The 18640-nt window shown below is 53.7% G+C and overlaps 1 protein-coding gene across 1 annotated transcript in view; it reads right to left on the reverse strand.

The window, feature by feature from the left end:
- LOC122373349 overlaps positions 1 to 18640 on the reverse strand; it is a 129705-nt gene that overhangs the window by 103489 nt on the left and 7576 nt on the right. Inside the window, exon 2 of the mRNA XM_043351316.1 lies at positions 17862 to 18622. Within this exon, the coding sequence (XP_043207251.1) occupies positions 17862 to 18599 (738 nt within the window). The 5' untranslated portion in view covers positions 18600 to 18622. The remainder of the gene's footprint in view (positions 1 to 17861; positions 18623 to 18640) is intronic.

Raw genomic sequence — 18640 nt, forward strand, 5'->3', positions numbered from 1 at the left:
CCCATGACCTCCGCTCGGCCCATAATGACCCCAGACGTGACAGCGGACTTGGTCAGAGCACCGTGCCGAGAGCCGTGCCGAGTACCCGCGAGCTTCGACAGCTGGGTGGACGGTATTGGACGCCGCTCCATCCGCCTGGCTGGCGGAGCCCGGTTTCAGCGCACGAAAGGTTCAGGGTACTGGTGTTAGGCATCGGGCAAGCCGCCAGTGGCACGCGTAAGTTATGTATCGGAGCTGCCATGAAATGGTAAGTTGCAATGTTACGAGGCACAGCTGATGGTCCACTTCAAAGAACGCCCGCCAGCTACAGCCGATGGCGTTCTTTAAATCGATCACGCGATCAAAGGCAATATATTCCACGGCATTATTCACTACAAGGCCATTGAAGTAACAGACCCAACGAATCAGTACGACATTGCTTACATTCCATGAAAAACGATTATGGTCGTAATCATCGCATCCCAGCATATTCTAACTCAAAGCGGTATACAGAAACCTGGATCAACCCGCCAAAAAAGAAGCATGAGCACCTTAGTTCGGTTCAGAACCACTGACCTATTATTCCTTACTAATGACCAGCAAGTCTGAACCACATCTCCATCCGCATTCTTCAAGCATCCCACTACTCGCACCACGCCCAGATACAGATACAATGGTCGCTGTCCCGCCACAGGGACACACCGCCGCCCCTGTTACCAGGAGGCGCAGACAGGGTCGGTGCCCGATAACCTCTGTGTGCCCCGGGACCTGCCGCCCCACCTGCCGCTCCCCTGCACGGCGCGGCGCCAGGTTAGTTCAGTGGCCTATCTCGGCCTGAAGAGCTGGGAGCACTATCACCGTTAAAACATAGCCCGAAAGCAATTAGCTCCGGCAGAGGGTGACCGAAATGCACACGGTTCGGCTGTTACGTCAGAAACGCCAAATGCGGAGAGTGTGGCACGTGAAAGGCACGTGCCACTTGCGTGACACGTGTGCCACATTAAGTCCCGGCAGGTGGTCAGTTTCCTTCATCGGTCGTAACGGTTCACCAGCAGAATTCATAGCCAATGATACTGGAAAATGAGAAGCCTACACAAGCAGCACTGGCGCCATATTGAATGTGTCTTGCTTCCATGGTGAGCCGAGAAAGCGGCGCCAAACCTCACTACTCAAGGCTGTCGCCTGGAGCCGCCTGAAGCCGTCAGGAATAAGCACTTTTCCAGATGAAAACACAGCTGCCTAGGTAGTACCTTCAGCATCATCCACTGAACTGCAGCTGCATATTTCACTAATGAGGCAAGTCTCAAGAGTGGCTCGCATGACAACCTGACTCGACAATACAAGTACAGTGCCGGATCCTGGACAGTCATCGGGTTGCGCGGCATTTCCGCAGAATAATTCTCTAGCTGCGCAGAGCTGCCCAGCTCGCCTGTATCTACTACAGCTCAAGCCAACAAGCTGCGACAGCTCTGTAGTGTGCTGTCAGGTCACCAAAGTAACCCAGCCCAGCCGGCCAGAGCCGCTATGTGAGCACTGAGCAGTCAGCCCGACTTCCTGGGAGAAAATAACGCTTCGGGTACTGTCTTACGTCTTCTCGCAAATGTTCGGTGCAGATGTTTCAAATGTTTGTCGCAAATCGGCAACTTCTTAAAAGCTTTGTGTTTGAAAACAGAGCCGGTTTTCTCCTGGCTATTATCGTCAGCGTGTGTTGTCCTTTGTTTGTGTTGGCTGGCTCCACCCCGAAACGGGTCCCCAGGCCAGCTGCGACTCGAGAACACGTCTATCTTCTCCAGAGCCTGCACAACACGGCCCTGCTGGAATTTTAACGGCCAGCGCCGGCGACTCCGCCACATTCGACAAACACCGGACTCCCAGTGGAGAAAGTCAACGGCGATAGCATGCTCTAGAGACATGCAAACTTTCAGGGTCACTCGGCAGTTTTAAAGTGGAAAAAAAATAATTCACCCTTCGCATAGCATCAAGGTTGAACGCGACACCAAGATTATGTAGGCCACAGACCATTTCAGCCAATTGCTCGCCCAATGCATTTGCATAGCAATTTGCTATCAATCGTCAGTGAATTGAAGTGCGGAAACATTTCCCCTTGACAGGCTAGGTTATGCAACAAGGTTACTTTCACCAATCATCTGATGAGACGATTGCTCGCTGGTCAGTTCAGTTAGGTTCCTAAAACAGAGCCATGTGGACTGTACAATTACATAGTTGAGGCATACATAAACCTACTTCCGCGAGTGCGAGGTGCCGTTCGTCGTGAAAAAAACTGCTTGTTAAGGTCACTCACTGACCACTTAAGTGACAAATGTCAGCAAATGTTTCGGTCCATCCGTGTGTGGCTCCATCTTCCGTCAGTCAGTCAGTCAGTCAGTCTGTCACCTGTATCAGTCTGTCAGTCTGCTCACCTGTCGTTCTGACACTCTACAGACCCCGCCCTGCCGCACCCCCGTCGGCCCCGTCGGCCGGTCTGCACTGCGATCAATGTGTTTACACGCCCCGACCCGGGCAAGAACTCCCGTCACTGGGGGAGGGAACGGGACAGGGGAGCCAGGTGCGCCGCCGTGCGCCCCACACCCGTCGAGGACGCGAGCACCGACGAGGGTTTGGTCCGGTGTGAGTAGCTCCGCGATATGCAGAACTGAGGTTGCTGGCAGGAGCTGATGGAAACGGCAGGACGTGTGACAGGAGTAGGCACACGAGTGCGATAGGTTTACATTTGATCCATCAATGCTTTTAGGCATTTAGGCTTTTAGGCTCGATAATGATGCTGAAATTGCAGTTAATATGTGGCTAGTCTAAAAAATAGCCTGTCTTGCTTGTGAACAAGATCAGATTTCACCCAACACCAATTAATGACATCAGTTAACACGGACACTTAAAACTAACCGCATATTAATCATGTCAAACAATTCTATGTACACCCACAGCCATCAACCATTGTTAAAGCTAACAAACTTTGCAGCTCGGCATACCCGCGGCGAGCATACACTGCTATTACAACTTGCGAACTGCAATGGCAAAACACATCAGCGTGTCACTCCCAAACGCCCCGACCCCCCCCCCCCCCTCCCGTTCCCACCGGGGGGGAGGGGGGAGGCATGATGTGGCTAAATCGCCACCAGTTGGTTCTGGTCTGATGCATCCCGGGAGCCTTCGGGCCACAGCCGTCACACAGCCATAACGCCGTGACGCCGTGACGGTGTGACGCAGTGTTGTGACGGGTGACAGGTACCAGCACTCACTACAGCGAGAGTTTTGTCCGATGATAAATGTCGGTGCTGAGATAGATATCGTGGATATCAGTGTTGAATAATACAGTAGCGACATGACCTGCGTGACAGAGGTTATGTTATTGAAGTAGGTTGACACGGCCCCCGGTCGACAGACATGGTAGCCCAAATCTAGTCGGATATGAAAATTCTTCTAAATCCATAGACTTTAATGCTCCTTCCCTTGACTATATTTGAGAGGGTTTTATGAAGATACATGACCAGATACAGAAAAAAGCGAGATGCTATCTTGTAGATTAAATCGTCTACTATCTGCGACTTTCGAAGTGTTTTTCAATCTGAGGTACGGAAATCGTGTTCCCAAGAGACTGAAAGTAGCCATGCTTGACATTAGACCCAAAGGCAAAAATTCGGAATCTGACGAAATTGGCCATTTTTACGTCTGATTTATGAAAATTCTAGACAGGATATATAAAAACCCGAGATGCTATCAGGTGGGAAATTTCATTGTCTATTACCGCTTTTTGAAGTGTTTTTCGATCTGAGACCGGCAAATCGTGTTCCCAAGAGACTGAAAGTAACCCTGCTCTACAGCAAGACAATGACAGAATTCTATTATTTGATGGAAGATATCTTAGGCGATAATAACCTTACTACTAATTGCAATGCTTCATTGGAAAGCTCAACAACGACACTGTCATCGGTCTTTGCATTGCTATTTCACAGAACAACAAAAAATAACGTTTTGAAGCCTTTGAATATTGACTTACTTTTCATCGACGGGCTCGATCCCCATCACCACCAACAATTTTCCGGGAAGTCAGGATTTTAGAGATATTTAGGCAGAATTGCAGAGCTGCGTTAATACTACGGCACTTAAATACACATTTTAAGAAAACTGCTTTTTTCTTAGCATGAGCTAGGTCTCAGAAACAGCAACATGTCGATATAATGAGGAAAAATAAGTGCAAATGATCGCGCAAGAGAGTATCCTTAGCTCCCTAGCAACCACCTAGCAACGTAAGGCAAAATAGTAAACAACTCCTGCTGATATCAAGTACTCAGCCTTGGAAGCACAGTAGACGGTCACCATACTGGGCTTCATACTGAATTTTGCATACCAGAATGGATGTTTCCAACCAAAATTATTTTTCGCGAAATTTATCTTTGTTGCCCTGCTATTTTTCGTAAAACCGAGATAGACAAACTTAATTATATATAAAATAATATTGTGATAATGAACTTCGCCATATAAAACAAGATAATTGCTGAGATCATGCCTACTGAACTTGGTCCTACCCCCTAATTCAATATACCCTGGGTTGACATGCGTTTTGGGGTTTTAAATATCGAGGAAGGTCTTAGTTAATCTGATAGGATTGCCAGTCAAAGGCCCTGAGACGGTTCATGGAGTTTCGCACAGATGCCTTCCGTTGTGCTCACAGCCAAATAATAAATGATGTGACCACAATCTGTTCGTACTGACAGACATGTGACACTCGTCAATACAGTACAGTCCAGAGCCAGGGTTCGTGATCCGCTTATCGAGGCGATGCATCGAAAATTGCCCAAAGAATGTAGACTCTTCCGCGACACTTAGGGGTGCTGACCTTTCCAACAAGTCAGTCCAGTTGGTCCGGATGTTATGTAATATTGTACAGCTGCCTTCTTACAAAACAATCAAGCGCTCGTAACGGTTAATAGAACCACTGACTGTATTTAGGCTAGACATTTATGCAATTTGCATTGAGCACTTCATCAATGAAAATGAATGTACGCGGTTTGTCTCGTCGAATGGCGCGGAGCGTGCCGCACATAGCATGAAGCTAAAAATAGCAAGGCACATCCGACAAACCCCAAGGCGTATGTTCAGTTTACTCTTCAGACACTAATGGATTCAGCATGAATGAAATCAATCAGGACTTTGTCGGATTAGAGTCTCATCAACATCCGTTAGCGTGTCCTCCGATCAACTCCTCTCCCTGTTTGGCTGTGAAAGGCCGTCAACACCCGGGTTTATCTTCGCCTCCAGCTCTGTGCGAGCCACCGCTTCGTCAAACCCGGGTGGACGACGAGGGTCGGTTGGGAACAAAGGACAGGACGGTGATGATGGGGATGGTGGGTGGGCAAACACTCCGCGCACCCCTCGTGCACCGCGGCTCGGCTCACACTGCGCGTGTTGTCGGCCGACCACGGCGGGCCGCCGCGGTTCTGTTTGTTCTTCTCCACCCTTCTCGTTATCGCCCCCCTCCCCCTCCCCCTTCCCTGGACCCCACTGGCTCGGTGTCGCGTCGTGTCACCTCGGCCCGCTAATCACGATTCAACGTCCCGTTAATGCTTGATTAGCGTGTCCTCCGATCAACTCCTCTCCCTGTTTGGCTGTGAAAGGCCGTCAACACCCGGGTTTATCTTCGCCTCCAGCTCTGTGCGAGCCACCGCCAAACACCCCAAAGGGGGGGAGGGGCACCGGTGCACCGTGCCCCCTTTGATTTTGGCATTTTAACATTAGCCCTATGTGCGTTGCATGGAAAGAATGGGACAAAGAGTCGGCAGTGCCCCCCCCCCCCCCCCCCCCTCTTTAATTGAAGATGTTCCGCTGCCACTTTCTGAGAGGGTAGCCCTTTTTGCACGTAGCACATCTTTTCCCATTGAGAACCTGCGCTCTACTGAGGCGCTTGAAGGGACGCCCGTGTTGAACTTTGCGAACACATACTGCAACGCCGGCTCATTGCGGAAGGCCAGTACACTGTACACTGAGGCCATCTTCCGTCTTCAAGTCAGGGCTGCTCAATAATCCACTATTCCGCTGCTGCATTAATGTCTGTGGGTTAGCTGAAAGATCAACGCTCGAACAACGAAAAGTAACGGAGGAACGAAGGAACGGACTGTAACGGAGGAACGGACAACCAATGTAACGGAAGTTACTTGGTCCGTTACCCTTTTTAAAATGTAACGAGTCCGTTCCTCCGTTCCTAAAAATTGTAACGGCGTTCCGGAACGGAGGAACGGAGGAACGGATCGTGCCCACCTATGCGTCCTTGAGGCTCGCTTTGGCGGAGCTTAATGACGTCCCATTGGCGACCGAAACTGGTCTGATGACCTGGGCATTCCAGCCCAATCAGGAGCCGGACGGCAGGGGGAGGGGGGGGGTCCAACTGACCCCCTCCCCACACGCTAGACGCAACAGAACGCCGCACACGGGCGAGGGATATGACAGGTGTACGGATCAGGCTCATTCGAAAGCCCGACCCATCAGTATCACAAGCGGCGGCCGCCGCCGCGACGGGACAGTGACGACCTGCAGTTGTGCAGTTACATTCCGACTTAGCGTTGGGAACGGTCTAACATGAACCTTCTTGTTGATACGTGCCCTGGGAAAAGACCGCAGTCGACACAGCCAGCCGGGAACCACCGCGGCACGTCAGCGTGACACTCACCATATCAATCCGCCTAGCGCTCGAAGCCAGCCGAAATCGGGGCGCCCGGGGCACCCGGCTAGCCGACATACAATGCATCTCTGTACGGCGGCGTGACACTGACTGGGGCGGTCTATTCTGCGCACACACCCAGTCTGGAATCCATCACTGCACCGCAAAGTGACACTGACTATTTCGACCTACCCGACGCACATGTCCAGCCAAGTGTAGGTATCTCCCTTCCCCCCCCCCACCCCCACCCTCCGTTATGACCAGCCCCTCCCCAGAACCCAGCCGCCGCTGGAGACCGCTCCCAACGCCCCATCTCCCCTCCCTGGGCCTCGGCAGGGCCGACCTGTTTGTCTTAGCGCGCAGCTGCGTGCCCTCAAACTCTCCCGCTCTGCTCTCCCACCCTCCGCTATCGTCCCGACCGGTCGTAAGCTCCAATATTTGCTCAGCCGCGACAACACCTCGCTGACGGCGCCTCGTCTTTATCACCTCGGCGTATGCTGTCTAGTGGTGTTAGTTTCAGAAATGTATGTCCAATGTCCGTCCAATTCCAATGCTTACGTCGATTTCCGTCCAAAATGTTTAAGCCAACCATTTGTCCAAAGATGTCCGAAACCTACGCAATAGTTTACACTTAACACTGTTATCTATTTTTTTTTTTCTTTTGTATTTTTAGCAGCTTTAATGTGTTAATCATCTCAAAGGCTGAACTTTCTATTCGCCAATCAGTGTTAACCACGATTGCTTTATAAAATGCTGAGGTGTAGCAATGATTGTCCAAAGTTGTCCAAAGCCTGCCGTCATTGTCCAACCGAATTCCGAATTGGACATTGGACAAAATCGGAATTCCACAGATTCAAGCTACGATTGACACCACTAAATTGCCGTCTCTCCCAATGCCGCCGCGCCCCGATGGAGGCCACCAGATGCCCGCCCCTCTCCTACACGTGCCCGCCTGTTCTGGATCAGTTCGCACCATTACCTGCCGGGTAGAACTCGCGATTTACGTCACGTGTCAGGTCACACCCGTCGTCGGGCCAGATATGGCTCGACGGGGACCACAGTTGCCAGGTCCTCCTGTGCACACGCATGTACGGATCAGGTCTCACCCGTCGGCCGTGGCCATGACACGACGGGGACCACAGTTGCCCGGTCGTCCTGTGCACACGGCATGTACGGATCAGGTCACACCCGTCGGCCGTGGCCATGACACGACGGGGACCACAGTTGCCCGGTCATCCTGTTCACACGGCATGTACGGATCAGGTCACACCCGTCGGCCGTGGCCATGACACGACGGGGACCACAGTTGCCAGGTCCTCCTGTGCACACGGCATATATGGATCAGGTCACACCCGTCGGCCGTGGCCATGGCACGACGGGGACCACAGTTGCCAGGTCATCCTGTTCGCACGGCATGTGCGGATCAGGTCACACCCGTCGGCCGTGGCCATGACACGACGGGGACCACAGTTGCCAGGTCATCCTGTTCACACGGCATGTACGGATCAGGTCACACCCGCCGGTCGTGGCCATGGCACGACGGGGACCACAGTTGCCAGGTCCCCCTGTGCACACGGCATATACGGATCAGGTCACACCCGTCGGCCGTGGCCATGACACGACGGGGACCACAGTTGCCAGGTCATCCTGTTCACACGTCATGTACGGATCAGGTCACACCCGTCGGCCGTGGCCATGACACGACGGGGACCACAGTTGCCAGGTCATCCTGTTCACACGGCATGTACGGATCAGGTCACACCCGTCGGCCGTGGCCATGACACGACGGGGACCACAGTTGCCAGGTCATCCTGTTCACACGGCATGTACGGATCAGGTCACACCCGTCGGCCGTGGCCATGGCACGACGGGGACCACAGTTGCCAGGTCCTCCTGTGCACACGGCATATACGGATCAGGTCACACCCGTCGGCCGTGGCCATGACACGACGGGGACCACAGTTGCCAGGTCATCCTGTTCACACGGCATGTACGGATCAGGTCACACCCGTCGGCCGTGGCCATGACACGACGGGGACCACAGTTGCCAGGTCCTCCTGTGCACACGGAATATACGGATCAGGTCACACCCGTCGGCCGTGGCCATGACACGACGGGGACCACAGTTGCCAGGTCATCCTGTTCACACGTCATGTACGGATCAGGTCACACCCGTCGGCCGTGGCCATGACACGACGGGGACCACAGTTGCCCGGTCATCCTGTTCACACGGCATGTACGGATCAGGTCACACCCGTCGGCCGTGGCCATGACACGACGGGGACCACAGTTGCCAGGTCATCCTGTTCACACGGCATGTACGGATCAGGTCACACCCGTCGGCCGTGGCCATGGCACGACGGGGACCACAGTTGCCAGGTCCTCCTGTTCCCACGGCATGTACGGATCAGGTCACACCCGTCGGCCGTGGCCATGACACGACGGGGACCACAGTTGCCAGGTCCTCCTGTGCACACGGCATGTACGGATCAGGTCACACCCGTCGGCCGTGGCCATGACACGACGGGGACCACAGTTGCCAGGTCATCCTGTGCACATGGCATGTACGGATCAGGTCACACCCGTCGGCCGTGGCCATGACACGACGGGGACCACAGTTGCCAGGTCCTCCTGTGCACACGGCATATACGGATCAGGTCACACCCGTCGGCCGTGGCCATGGCACGACGGGGACCACAGATGCTGGCCTCTCTAGGCGCACGGTGTCGTGGTCAACTAGATACCCACCCCTCTCCGTCACGCCCACTTCTATAGCGCCCGTCGAACGGTCCCACCCCCCCCCCCCCATCCCGTCTCCTCGTGGCCGTTCTACCTAGATTCTTCCCTCCCCCCCGCAGCCTATCGCTGCGCCCACCTGTCATCCTGCGTCCGTCTCCTGTCGCTCCGTTGATGTTGTCCTGTTATTCCGTACACCAAACCGCGCACTTATATCGCGTTCGTCGCGCGCGCCGCGCGAGAAACACTCCGCGCACCCCTCGTGCACCGCGGCTCGGCTCACACTGCGCGTGTTGTCGGCCGACCACGGCGGGCCGCCGCGGTTCTGTTTGTTCTTCTCCACCCTTCTCGTTATCGCCCCCCTCCCCCTCCCCCTTCCCTGGACCCCACTGGCTCGGTGTCGCGTCGTGTCACCTCGGCCCGCTAATCACGATTCAACGTCCCGTTAATGCTTGATTAAACCACTGCTGCAGCTACTGTGCGACCCGGGGCAAGCAGGACCCTCTGCAGTCGGTAATTACTCAGTAGTCGCCCCACGCCGGCTGTTAACCGAAGTGCAGGCTCGTGCCAAGTCCGTGTCGCAGCCAGGAGCACATGAGCCACTTAGTTGGAGCAGGTTGGTCGGCCCAATCCCTCGTCTCAACTGACCCATGCAGCCTGTGTCTTCGGGGAGACTCGGCGCCGTGACAGCGTCGTAACGACCGGTCCCCTGGGGTGAGGCGAGGAGCTGCAGCTACCGTTAATGTAACGGCACGCCATTTCACCCGTCCGACAAACACTCGCCACTCCCGGACATTTCGAGGATGGGGCTCAGTTTGTAGCGCGAGAGGTGATATCACAGTCTGAGAGAGTCGTGCAGAGTTGAGCGAAGGTCGCTGAGGTGCAGACTGAGAGCATTCGACGCTAGGGGCGCAGAAAAGTGCCGGGAGACGCCGAAAAAAGAAGCACACTACGGGATTCATGGAAACTTTCAGAGCTAGTGAGATTTGGAAGCTCCAGGAAAGGCTTCCTTTATCAGAAATGTAGTAAAATAGCCAGAGGCGTCGACAGCGCTATGAAACATTAATCAACATTCCATTCCGCCCCTCACAGCGCTTAAGGACACCTGGGTCAACCATGGGGCTGCCCAATGTGCGATCAACTCCCGCAGACCTATCTCAGGCGCCATGACTCGGCCCTGAGCACCTCGGGGCTGATGAAGGCTCGCGAATAGGGCGACCGAAGAGGCCGTTCGCGGAGAGCGAAGTGCTCTACCGGGGCTGTGGTATGTGCTTTTACAGCACGGCCCTGCGATGGGAGGTCGGCGAAGGCCTGGGACACGGAGATGGAAGCACCGTTCTGCGAGCTTTGTTTAGACACGAGAAGAATAACACATGCCACTACTACCCTCTACTAAGTCAACAGCAGAAGCGAGAAACTAACAAAGCAGATCACTGCGACAGATTTTTATTACATTTAGTGCGAGCGTTTTGAATGGAGGAGGTGACAAGGCCAGCGCTCACGGTAGCAGAGCTGGTTGCGCAAGCCTTGACCCATCCGATTGGTAAAAGTTGCTACCGTTCGATCCGCTGAAGTAATGCAAATATCGTGATGCATAGGTCATGAACCACAAAACGAGCTTCTGCACAACGTTAAGCGGGGGAAGAATGAGAATCGTGCGCTGAACGAGCCTCGTTCCCCTGGCCACATGAGCCCGCGCAGCAGAGCCGGGAGCCGGTCTCGTATGGAGCGCGGCCAAATGGTCGATTTCCATCTCGACTTTGAAGTACGTCTGGCGCTTTCTAGCACGCTCGGCCGGCGCTCGACGGGAGGTTCTGTTCTATTCAATGCTCCGGCCAACTGCGTGGATATCTTTCGATACATCACATGTAAGGCCGGGATCTGGAATCGACTGACACCATTTCCGGTGAGATCCAGCCGACATTTTGTTCAGCTTGCTGGCGGAATCGCGATGCTGGTCAAAGCCGGTCTGTCAATGGCTGTGTACGGAAACAATGACATACCATTACAACACAAGGCCGTTGTGCTATAGCACGACATCGGAGGACAGTGTGTCTCTGGCAGGAAATCAAACCCACTGCGAAATTAACATCGTACGCTGATTCTAGCCATCGTAATCAGGTTAGGCCACAGTGGCCAAAACGGGCAACTTTGGCCCAAATTCGTAGGCAAATTGCCTATATAAAAACGAGCTACACCTGACACCTCACAGGTCTCAGCACGATCGTTGGGTAGCTGCCTCAGCCCCGTACCTCACCATGGCCGTGACAAACGAGGTAACGAGCAGCTACGTAATGTTTTGTTCGGCCCCTGCAGCGGCGTAACGCGCGAGTCACGTGCCGGTGGCACGGGTGGGAATGAGGCAGGGGACTGAGGCAGGGGACTGAGGCAGGAGGCTGACCTGAGGCAGGGGTCAGTGTTTGAGTGCCACCAGTCACGGGAACGGGAAGGGTCAGTGAACCCATAATCACCGCACTGACAGGGTTAGAACTCGGCAGGGCGACCCACATATCAGAACGAATACGTTATTTGTTAACTAGTCACAGGTGACCTATCGATTCGCTGCGTTCACATGTACAAACCACTTAATGTCAGGCATACGCTAGTACTAAATTACACATAAACTGCATATGCCAAGTCTCGAAACGTGGTCACATGACAGCTTTCACTTGTGAAATATATCCGTGCGATATTGACTGCAGGGCACAGGTACGGTACTGCCGAAAGTGACATTTCCGAGCCTGTATTGCTAGACACTAGACAGCTGCGAAGTGATAGAAATGGGCTGCTGCGGTCTGGCGTCTTCGGTAAGTCAAGTCAGGTAAGTCACCCTCTCCAAGATCTGAGATCTTAGCTTATGGACCTAGTCTCACCAGCATTTTTTTTTTTATAAATTTAGTCCGAATGGCTGAATGGGCGGATTTGAGGAATCAGAGCCTGCACTAAGCATAGCTTGTTGTGCTGACCCTGACCCCACCACCCGATCGCGCAATTCCAGTTGTATGGCAGAATTTTGTCCGAACGTTTAACGTGCCCTCACGACTGGACACGGTCCCCTCCGCTTACTCACGTTACCTGGCCTCTGTGCGGCCCCTGCCACAGACACGCACGCCATTACACGTAGGAGCTAAATGTGGCCGCCCGCACCGGGGCTTGAACCGGGCTCTCCCTTCCGGCTAAGCGTCGAATTCCGGCGCTTTTATCCACTCGGCCACGGAGAGGACAAAACACAGCATCAAAACACATACAACACAAAAGGTATTTAGCCATTCATCGTAGGTTGCCCTTGTTGAATGTTGAGTTTTCATCGCGCCATTCTTTCGAGACACCGCCTGCGCCGTTCTCCTCCATTACCGACAGCCATACAAAGCAGGTTACAGAATACATCCGTCTGTCCCACGCCGTGCAGATGACAGCGATAGTGCCGACAGGTCGCAGTTACGGGATGGCATACAGTGACCCGACAATCGCCTGCACGAGTCGGGGTAACGGAGCTGATAATGTCGTGAAAACGGTACGCTAACCAAGGGCCGAGAAGGGCGGACACTTGACACTTATAACCAGAAAGGGAGCAGCAGGATTTACCCGCATCTGCTATTTGTAGTCAGTCGGCAGTCCTCACTTCTCACTCAGCTCAGTCATCAGCCTCAATCTCAACAGTCTCCGATGCAATCAAGCAGTCAGTCGGCAGGCAAAAGTACGATGCAGCCAACAAGAATGATGATCGAAATTGGGACACCAATGTGCGTGATAACATGGGGACGATCATATCCTCACTAACCGTAGATATGATAACACGTGTATGACGTATCACGTGTTTGTTCTATCTCGAGTGGTCTGGGCACGCAACAGAGGGAACATTAAACAGATTTCAATGAATGAGAAGCTTTCAAGTGGGTCAATTTCCCAATCGAAGTCGTCGTCCGATAGCGCTATCGGTAACCATAAAGTGAGCAAACATTTACTGTGGCTGGTTCACAGCGCCTTTAACGGCCCCACTCGCAAGGATTTGCCAACAATACGCGAATTGGGGTCCAGTTATTACATTCGACACATATCGGTCAACACCTAAATAGGTCGGCCGGCTACAGGGTGCAGATGTAATCATTTCTAATGACTGCCGCGAGCAAGACCATCTCCACTAGCTTTCACAGCCGCACTTTTAAACCTTAGAGCATGCACAACGGGGTCGAATATGATCGCCTGGAGGGACAGCCGGCGAACAGCTAGAATCAACGGCCCAAGGGAGACCTACTATCACCTCTGACAGCCTTGACCTAAGAGCTTGGGAAGCATGAAACTTACCGCCTTATCACTGACTAGTACTACATAAATACCGAGAGGTGTCTATTAGGGGGCCGTCCGACAAACTTGTCTGAATAATGGTTCAAACTTACGGCAGACTTTCCACACACTATATTCTCATCAGGGACCGTGATGCAGGACTCGGTGATAGGATCCTGATAGGATAGGATGATGACTAAATGATAGGACCCTGGCCACTGTTCGATCGCAAGGTGCAGCGCTCTGGCACCTGCCCGCTGGCCTGCTGCCAGTATCGAACCCCGATCAGCCGGTTAGATGGACGCCCGCCAGCCGTCGCCCTCAGTTGTTTACCAGCCATTATCTGCGGGGGACATTCCAAGCACCGTGGGACGCACATTGGCCGGCTGACCGCGGTCACGCAGCCTCGGATGTGACCGGTCACAGACGTCACGCAGTCTGTGACGCAGTATGTGACGGTCAAATGATCGGTCACCCGGTTTGCGAGGTCTGTAACAGCTCAGCACCCATTCATTTTCTGGCAGTTTCTGCGAGAACCATGCCACATCCTAGTAACAAACGGCTGTATCTGTCCCAAAAGCTTATCCTCATCGGCCCGTCCTCCAAACGGTAGCCGATATCGCCTGGGTCAATGGGTCCGCCCGCCTGACACAATAATCAATATCCACCCACATGTCTCTCCCCTGACCCTACCATCCGTTTACGTACGCACCTGTGGACCCAGAACTAAACGGGGTCAAACGATCGAGAACCGCGAGGTCATACTGTTCCACACCACAGTGGGGTGATGCTATAGCAGTCGTTAATCGCCATGGCACGAGATGGTGTCCCCACAAACTGTCTCATGCCTCGATATATTACCGGCCATGATCCGTCCCAGTCTGCAGCAATGCCTTGTCACGGTTCAACGGAACACCTGACTCCTGGCCACATGTATGGCACGTTTTGTGCAACGACAGAGGCCGTCGCCGGAGGGAGGAAGCTCGGTAGCTCGGCGGTTCAGTAGGACAGTCAGCTCGGCAATCACTCCCTGACAGAGTTAATCCAATTCAGAGTTGCAAAAGATACTTCACTTGGCTGACAATGTAGTTAAAGTCTTCCTAGTGATGGTATCTTAACTGTGTCGATACAACAGCAATTCATCTCATGCATATTGCAAGCGAAGCAGCTTGGGAGTGGACATGGGACAAAGCAAATGTTTGTTTCCGTTTGTGCAGCTACTTTGATAGGTCAATTTATTCGCATTAGACTCGAAGACTCTTGCTCTCCCTGGTGGAATCAAGAAGTGACAAATGGATTCGTTGACGCTTCCCGACAGCTAAGCACGTATTGTACTGAAGAACTCACTAGTCAAAGAAAAATGTACGGAGACTGACGAATCATGCTTGTGCTCAACAGGCATAATTCATCAGTTAAGTCGTCGCTCCTCTACAAGCCCTCCAGCCCGCACACAAAAACGACGAGCTAAAAACTTTAAAGCGAAGTGCAGTGGCTCTGCGATAAAAGTGCATCTCATCAACCATATGGCAATGTAAGTAGTGTACTAGCACAGCTTCCAAACCGTAAAAATCGTGCCGGTCAGACCGCCGATTGCACGCGCAGGCTACTATAGGTGCTAAGCCCGGCTCATTTACAGACCGCACCCTTACTCGAGGTCCGCGGAGCCGGGCCGAGGCCGCGCCGGCTGCGCACCAAACCGGTTCCCAGCCCGGGCGCTCACCCTCCCGCAGAAACGGACAGTCAGCGATCAGCTGACTACTAGAGGTGCAGAAATGGAGACCAGACGGGACGTATTAGAGACGCGGAAATACAGGCTGATTAGTCGTACAGAAAGCGTGAAACTCGGGAGCCGCCCTCAAGCTTAGCATGCGAATGTTTGGCCACAGAGTATCAGAAATTGGCATCGACAGCCGAATGCATGGAAGTCGACTATTCAGTTGACAATGCAAACCTGAGGCGCTCACCGTGCAACACAAGAAAAATGAGCGGCTCACTTCATCAGAAATTCAGATTCCGTTGACAAATGACTGAACCCAGGCATGCAAATATCGAAATCTGCAACTGGACTATGGTTCGGCAGATCTAAAGCACCAAACCACATTCAAAGGCCATGAGTCGACCATCTGAACGGCATTGATGAATTGCAAACAGTATTCCATTCCACTCAGGATACCAGCAGCAGGTTTCAGGATCTAAAAATAGACTATCGCCACTGGATTTCTCCGGATCGGGTTCGAAAAGCAAAGGTCGCCACTGGATAACGGGTGTTGGGTGCCGCCATACAGGCAGCCTAAACAGAGGGAGCGGTATCTGTTTTACGCCCACCAATTCCGCTAAATTTCCACCATCAAATCGGGCATTAGCACCGACCTTAATCAGCGGGGTCATTGGTCAACTATCGATAACAGAGCAAACCAACAGTCCGGCTGGTAACGACTCATTGATAAAATTAAATAGATTAGGTAATATGCCGTGGCAAGTTCACAGATCAACATATGAAGTAACAGACAGCGAAAACAGACAAATTTATGAGCAGGTTCAATGTTGAGATATGCACAACTTAGGTAGGTAGAGTTATAACCGGGGCCGGTGAAGGTTTTAGGATGAATCTCTCCTTTGAAGGACCCAAAGACCTTGACACTGGTAGTTCTGGCAGTGGCCCGGGCACTTACCTGTCTCACTGGCAGAGGCCGTAGCTTAATCACATCACTGACCCCTACTGTAACGTCACTGACCCCTGTCGTTACGAGCGCTGGACGACTGCCGACTCTCTTGAGCGCTCAACTGAGCGTTCAGTCGGCCATACCGCTCACCCGGAGCCAAAATCACGAGGACGAGTGCCCACTTTGCATGGTCACATGACTGGCGCAGACGCGCTTACATTAGGTGAGTGGGTGGCTTGACGAGTTTCAAAAACTCTGACAGAGGCGCTAGTGCAGCGCATGGAGAGTAGGTATAGGCGTGGCCTGGTACCGGCAGTAACCCCACCAGGTCCCCGTCAACCCGGATTTGGTGGGCATCATGGGATAATCACCTCATGAGCCGACAGGAAAGCTCATAAATCAGGCTATGGTAGGGAGAAGCAGCTGTCACGGTTCGCAGGCAAATTATAACGAGGGAGTGACATTCTGCTCCCGATCAACCACCAGTGCAATGGTCGGGTCACGCACGGTAGGTATGTAAAATATTTATAGCCATTTTGGACAAAAAGCCCAAACGAAAAAAAATATCAGGTCCCGGAACAAGCATAAGGTAGCCGCATTACTCTGTCTCATCCATCGATGGAGAACACCTGTACTTACAATTCAAAGCATCACTTAACTAGCTTCATGATTATGAACTGCACAATGTTTGAAACTCGATCACATCACAAACCCAACTTTAATTTGAATATCACCACCTCGGGTACCAGCGTACCCACCAAGCACAAGCACGTGACAATGCTCGTGACATTGTCTTGTCCTCACTCATCGCAAGCGATGCACGGTGTCCACACATGCAAGGGCCATGTAATATTAATGATCCAGTGCGGGCTCCTGTCTGTGCCTCTCTCGTATCCAGACTGAAATCAAGTTCGGCGGGTCTCGGGGAGGGTCGGTATGGGAGGGCGACTGTGGCAACGGCCCAGCCGCGAGCGGCCGCGGAGCTGGGGAAAATGGCTGCTGCCGTAATGCATAACCGGGTGCAGCGGTCCAGCAGGCAGCAACCAGCTGTGCTGAACAGCAATGGATCGAACATTGCTTGTTTGTTTGTTTGGGAAGAGTTTGATGGCTGAAACGGGCCAAACTTTATGGCCGTCGGCCGTCGTTTCATTTCGCAGGAGAAAATAGCGGAATGAATGACGACCCGTCGATGCCGATGACAAGAACCAAATAATGCTCATTGGAAAAGGCTTATTGGAATAATGTGTGGATGGCTGGGAACCACGTGAATCAACTACAGGCGTACGACCGAACCATTATTTGGTGTACCAAGAATAAATTTTCAGCAACAGAAATTCTGCCAAAACCTTCACCGTCTAACCTGTTAGTAAGCGGTTACCAATCTGTACAATTCATCGAGCTGTGGAGCACACCACAATTTCTTAATTCACCCACAACTCCACCCCAATCTTCGGTCCCTCCCTCAGCCCACAGCCCGCGTCCAGCCTCTCCCCTGGCCAGGCCACCGTGCCGGGCCGGTCACCCACCTCGAATCCGTCATCGGGCGGCAGCCACTCCTGGTCTCCTTCCTCTCCCACATCGTCAGGGAAGCTGGCCGAGCCGCGCATATGGTGCGCGAACCCAGAGTCGCCGTCATCAATGGAGCGCCGCTGCACGCGCGGCGACACCTGCGGCGACGCGTCCGTCACGCAGATACTGGGCACCTCGGGCACCCCGAGCGGCGAGGTGCCCTCCAGCGGCAGCGAGGTGGTGGTGGTGACTCTCAGCCGCGGCGCGTGTGTCGGCTCCCAGCAGTGGGTGGTGAGCTGCGGCACCACGCGCCCGTTGGAGATCATCTGCGGCGCGCCGTTGGCGTCACCGCAGTCGGCGGCGGCCATGATGTCGGCGGCGCGGTCCTCCTCGAACATCTCCTGCAGCTGCTCGAGCTCGCGCAGCGGGTCCGGCGACGATCGGCGCCGCTCGCGCCGTCCCGGTAACGCCAGCAGCGCGGCGTCCGGCGCCGACACGCGTCGGTCGCGGTGGATCGGAGCCGCCGGCGAACTCGCGCGACGCACCGTCGACGGAGACGCGGCGGTGGTGCTGGCGCGTCGCGTGCCGGCGCCCAGACTCAGCACCGGCGTCTCGGTAGCCTCCACGGCCATCTCCGGCAGCTTCTTGTGGAAGGAGCCGAGCAGGTTATGCAGCAGGCGGCTCGGAGATTTGGAGCGCCGCCGCTCCTTGGGTCCTCCGGCGTCCAGACTCGCTCGGCGGCCGCGCGCGTCCATCGTGGGAGCAGCTCGGACGATACCTGGATGGTGTGGGTGGT

This window comes from Amphibalanus amphitrite, unplaced genomic scaffold, assembly GCF_019059575.1.
Source record: "Amphibalanus amphitrite isolate SeventyFive unplaced genomic scaffold, NRLGWU_Aamphi_draft 001482F_arrow, whole genome shotgun sequence".
Taxonomy (NCBI): Eukaryota; Metazoa; Arthropoda; class Thecostraca; order Balanomorpha; family Balanidae; genus Amphibalanus; species Amphibalanus amphitrite.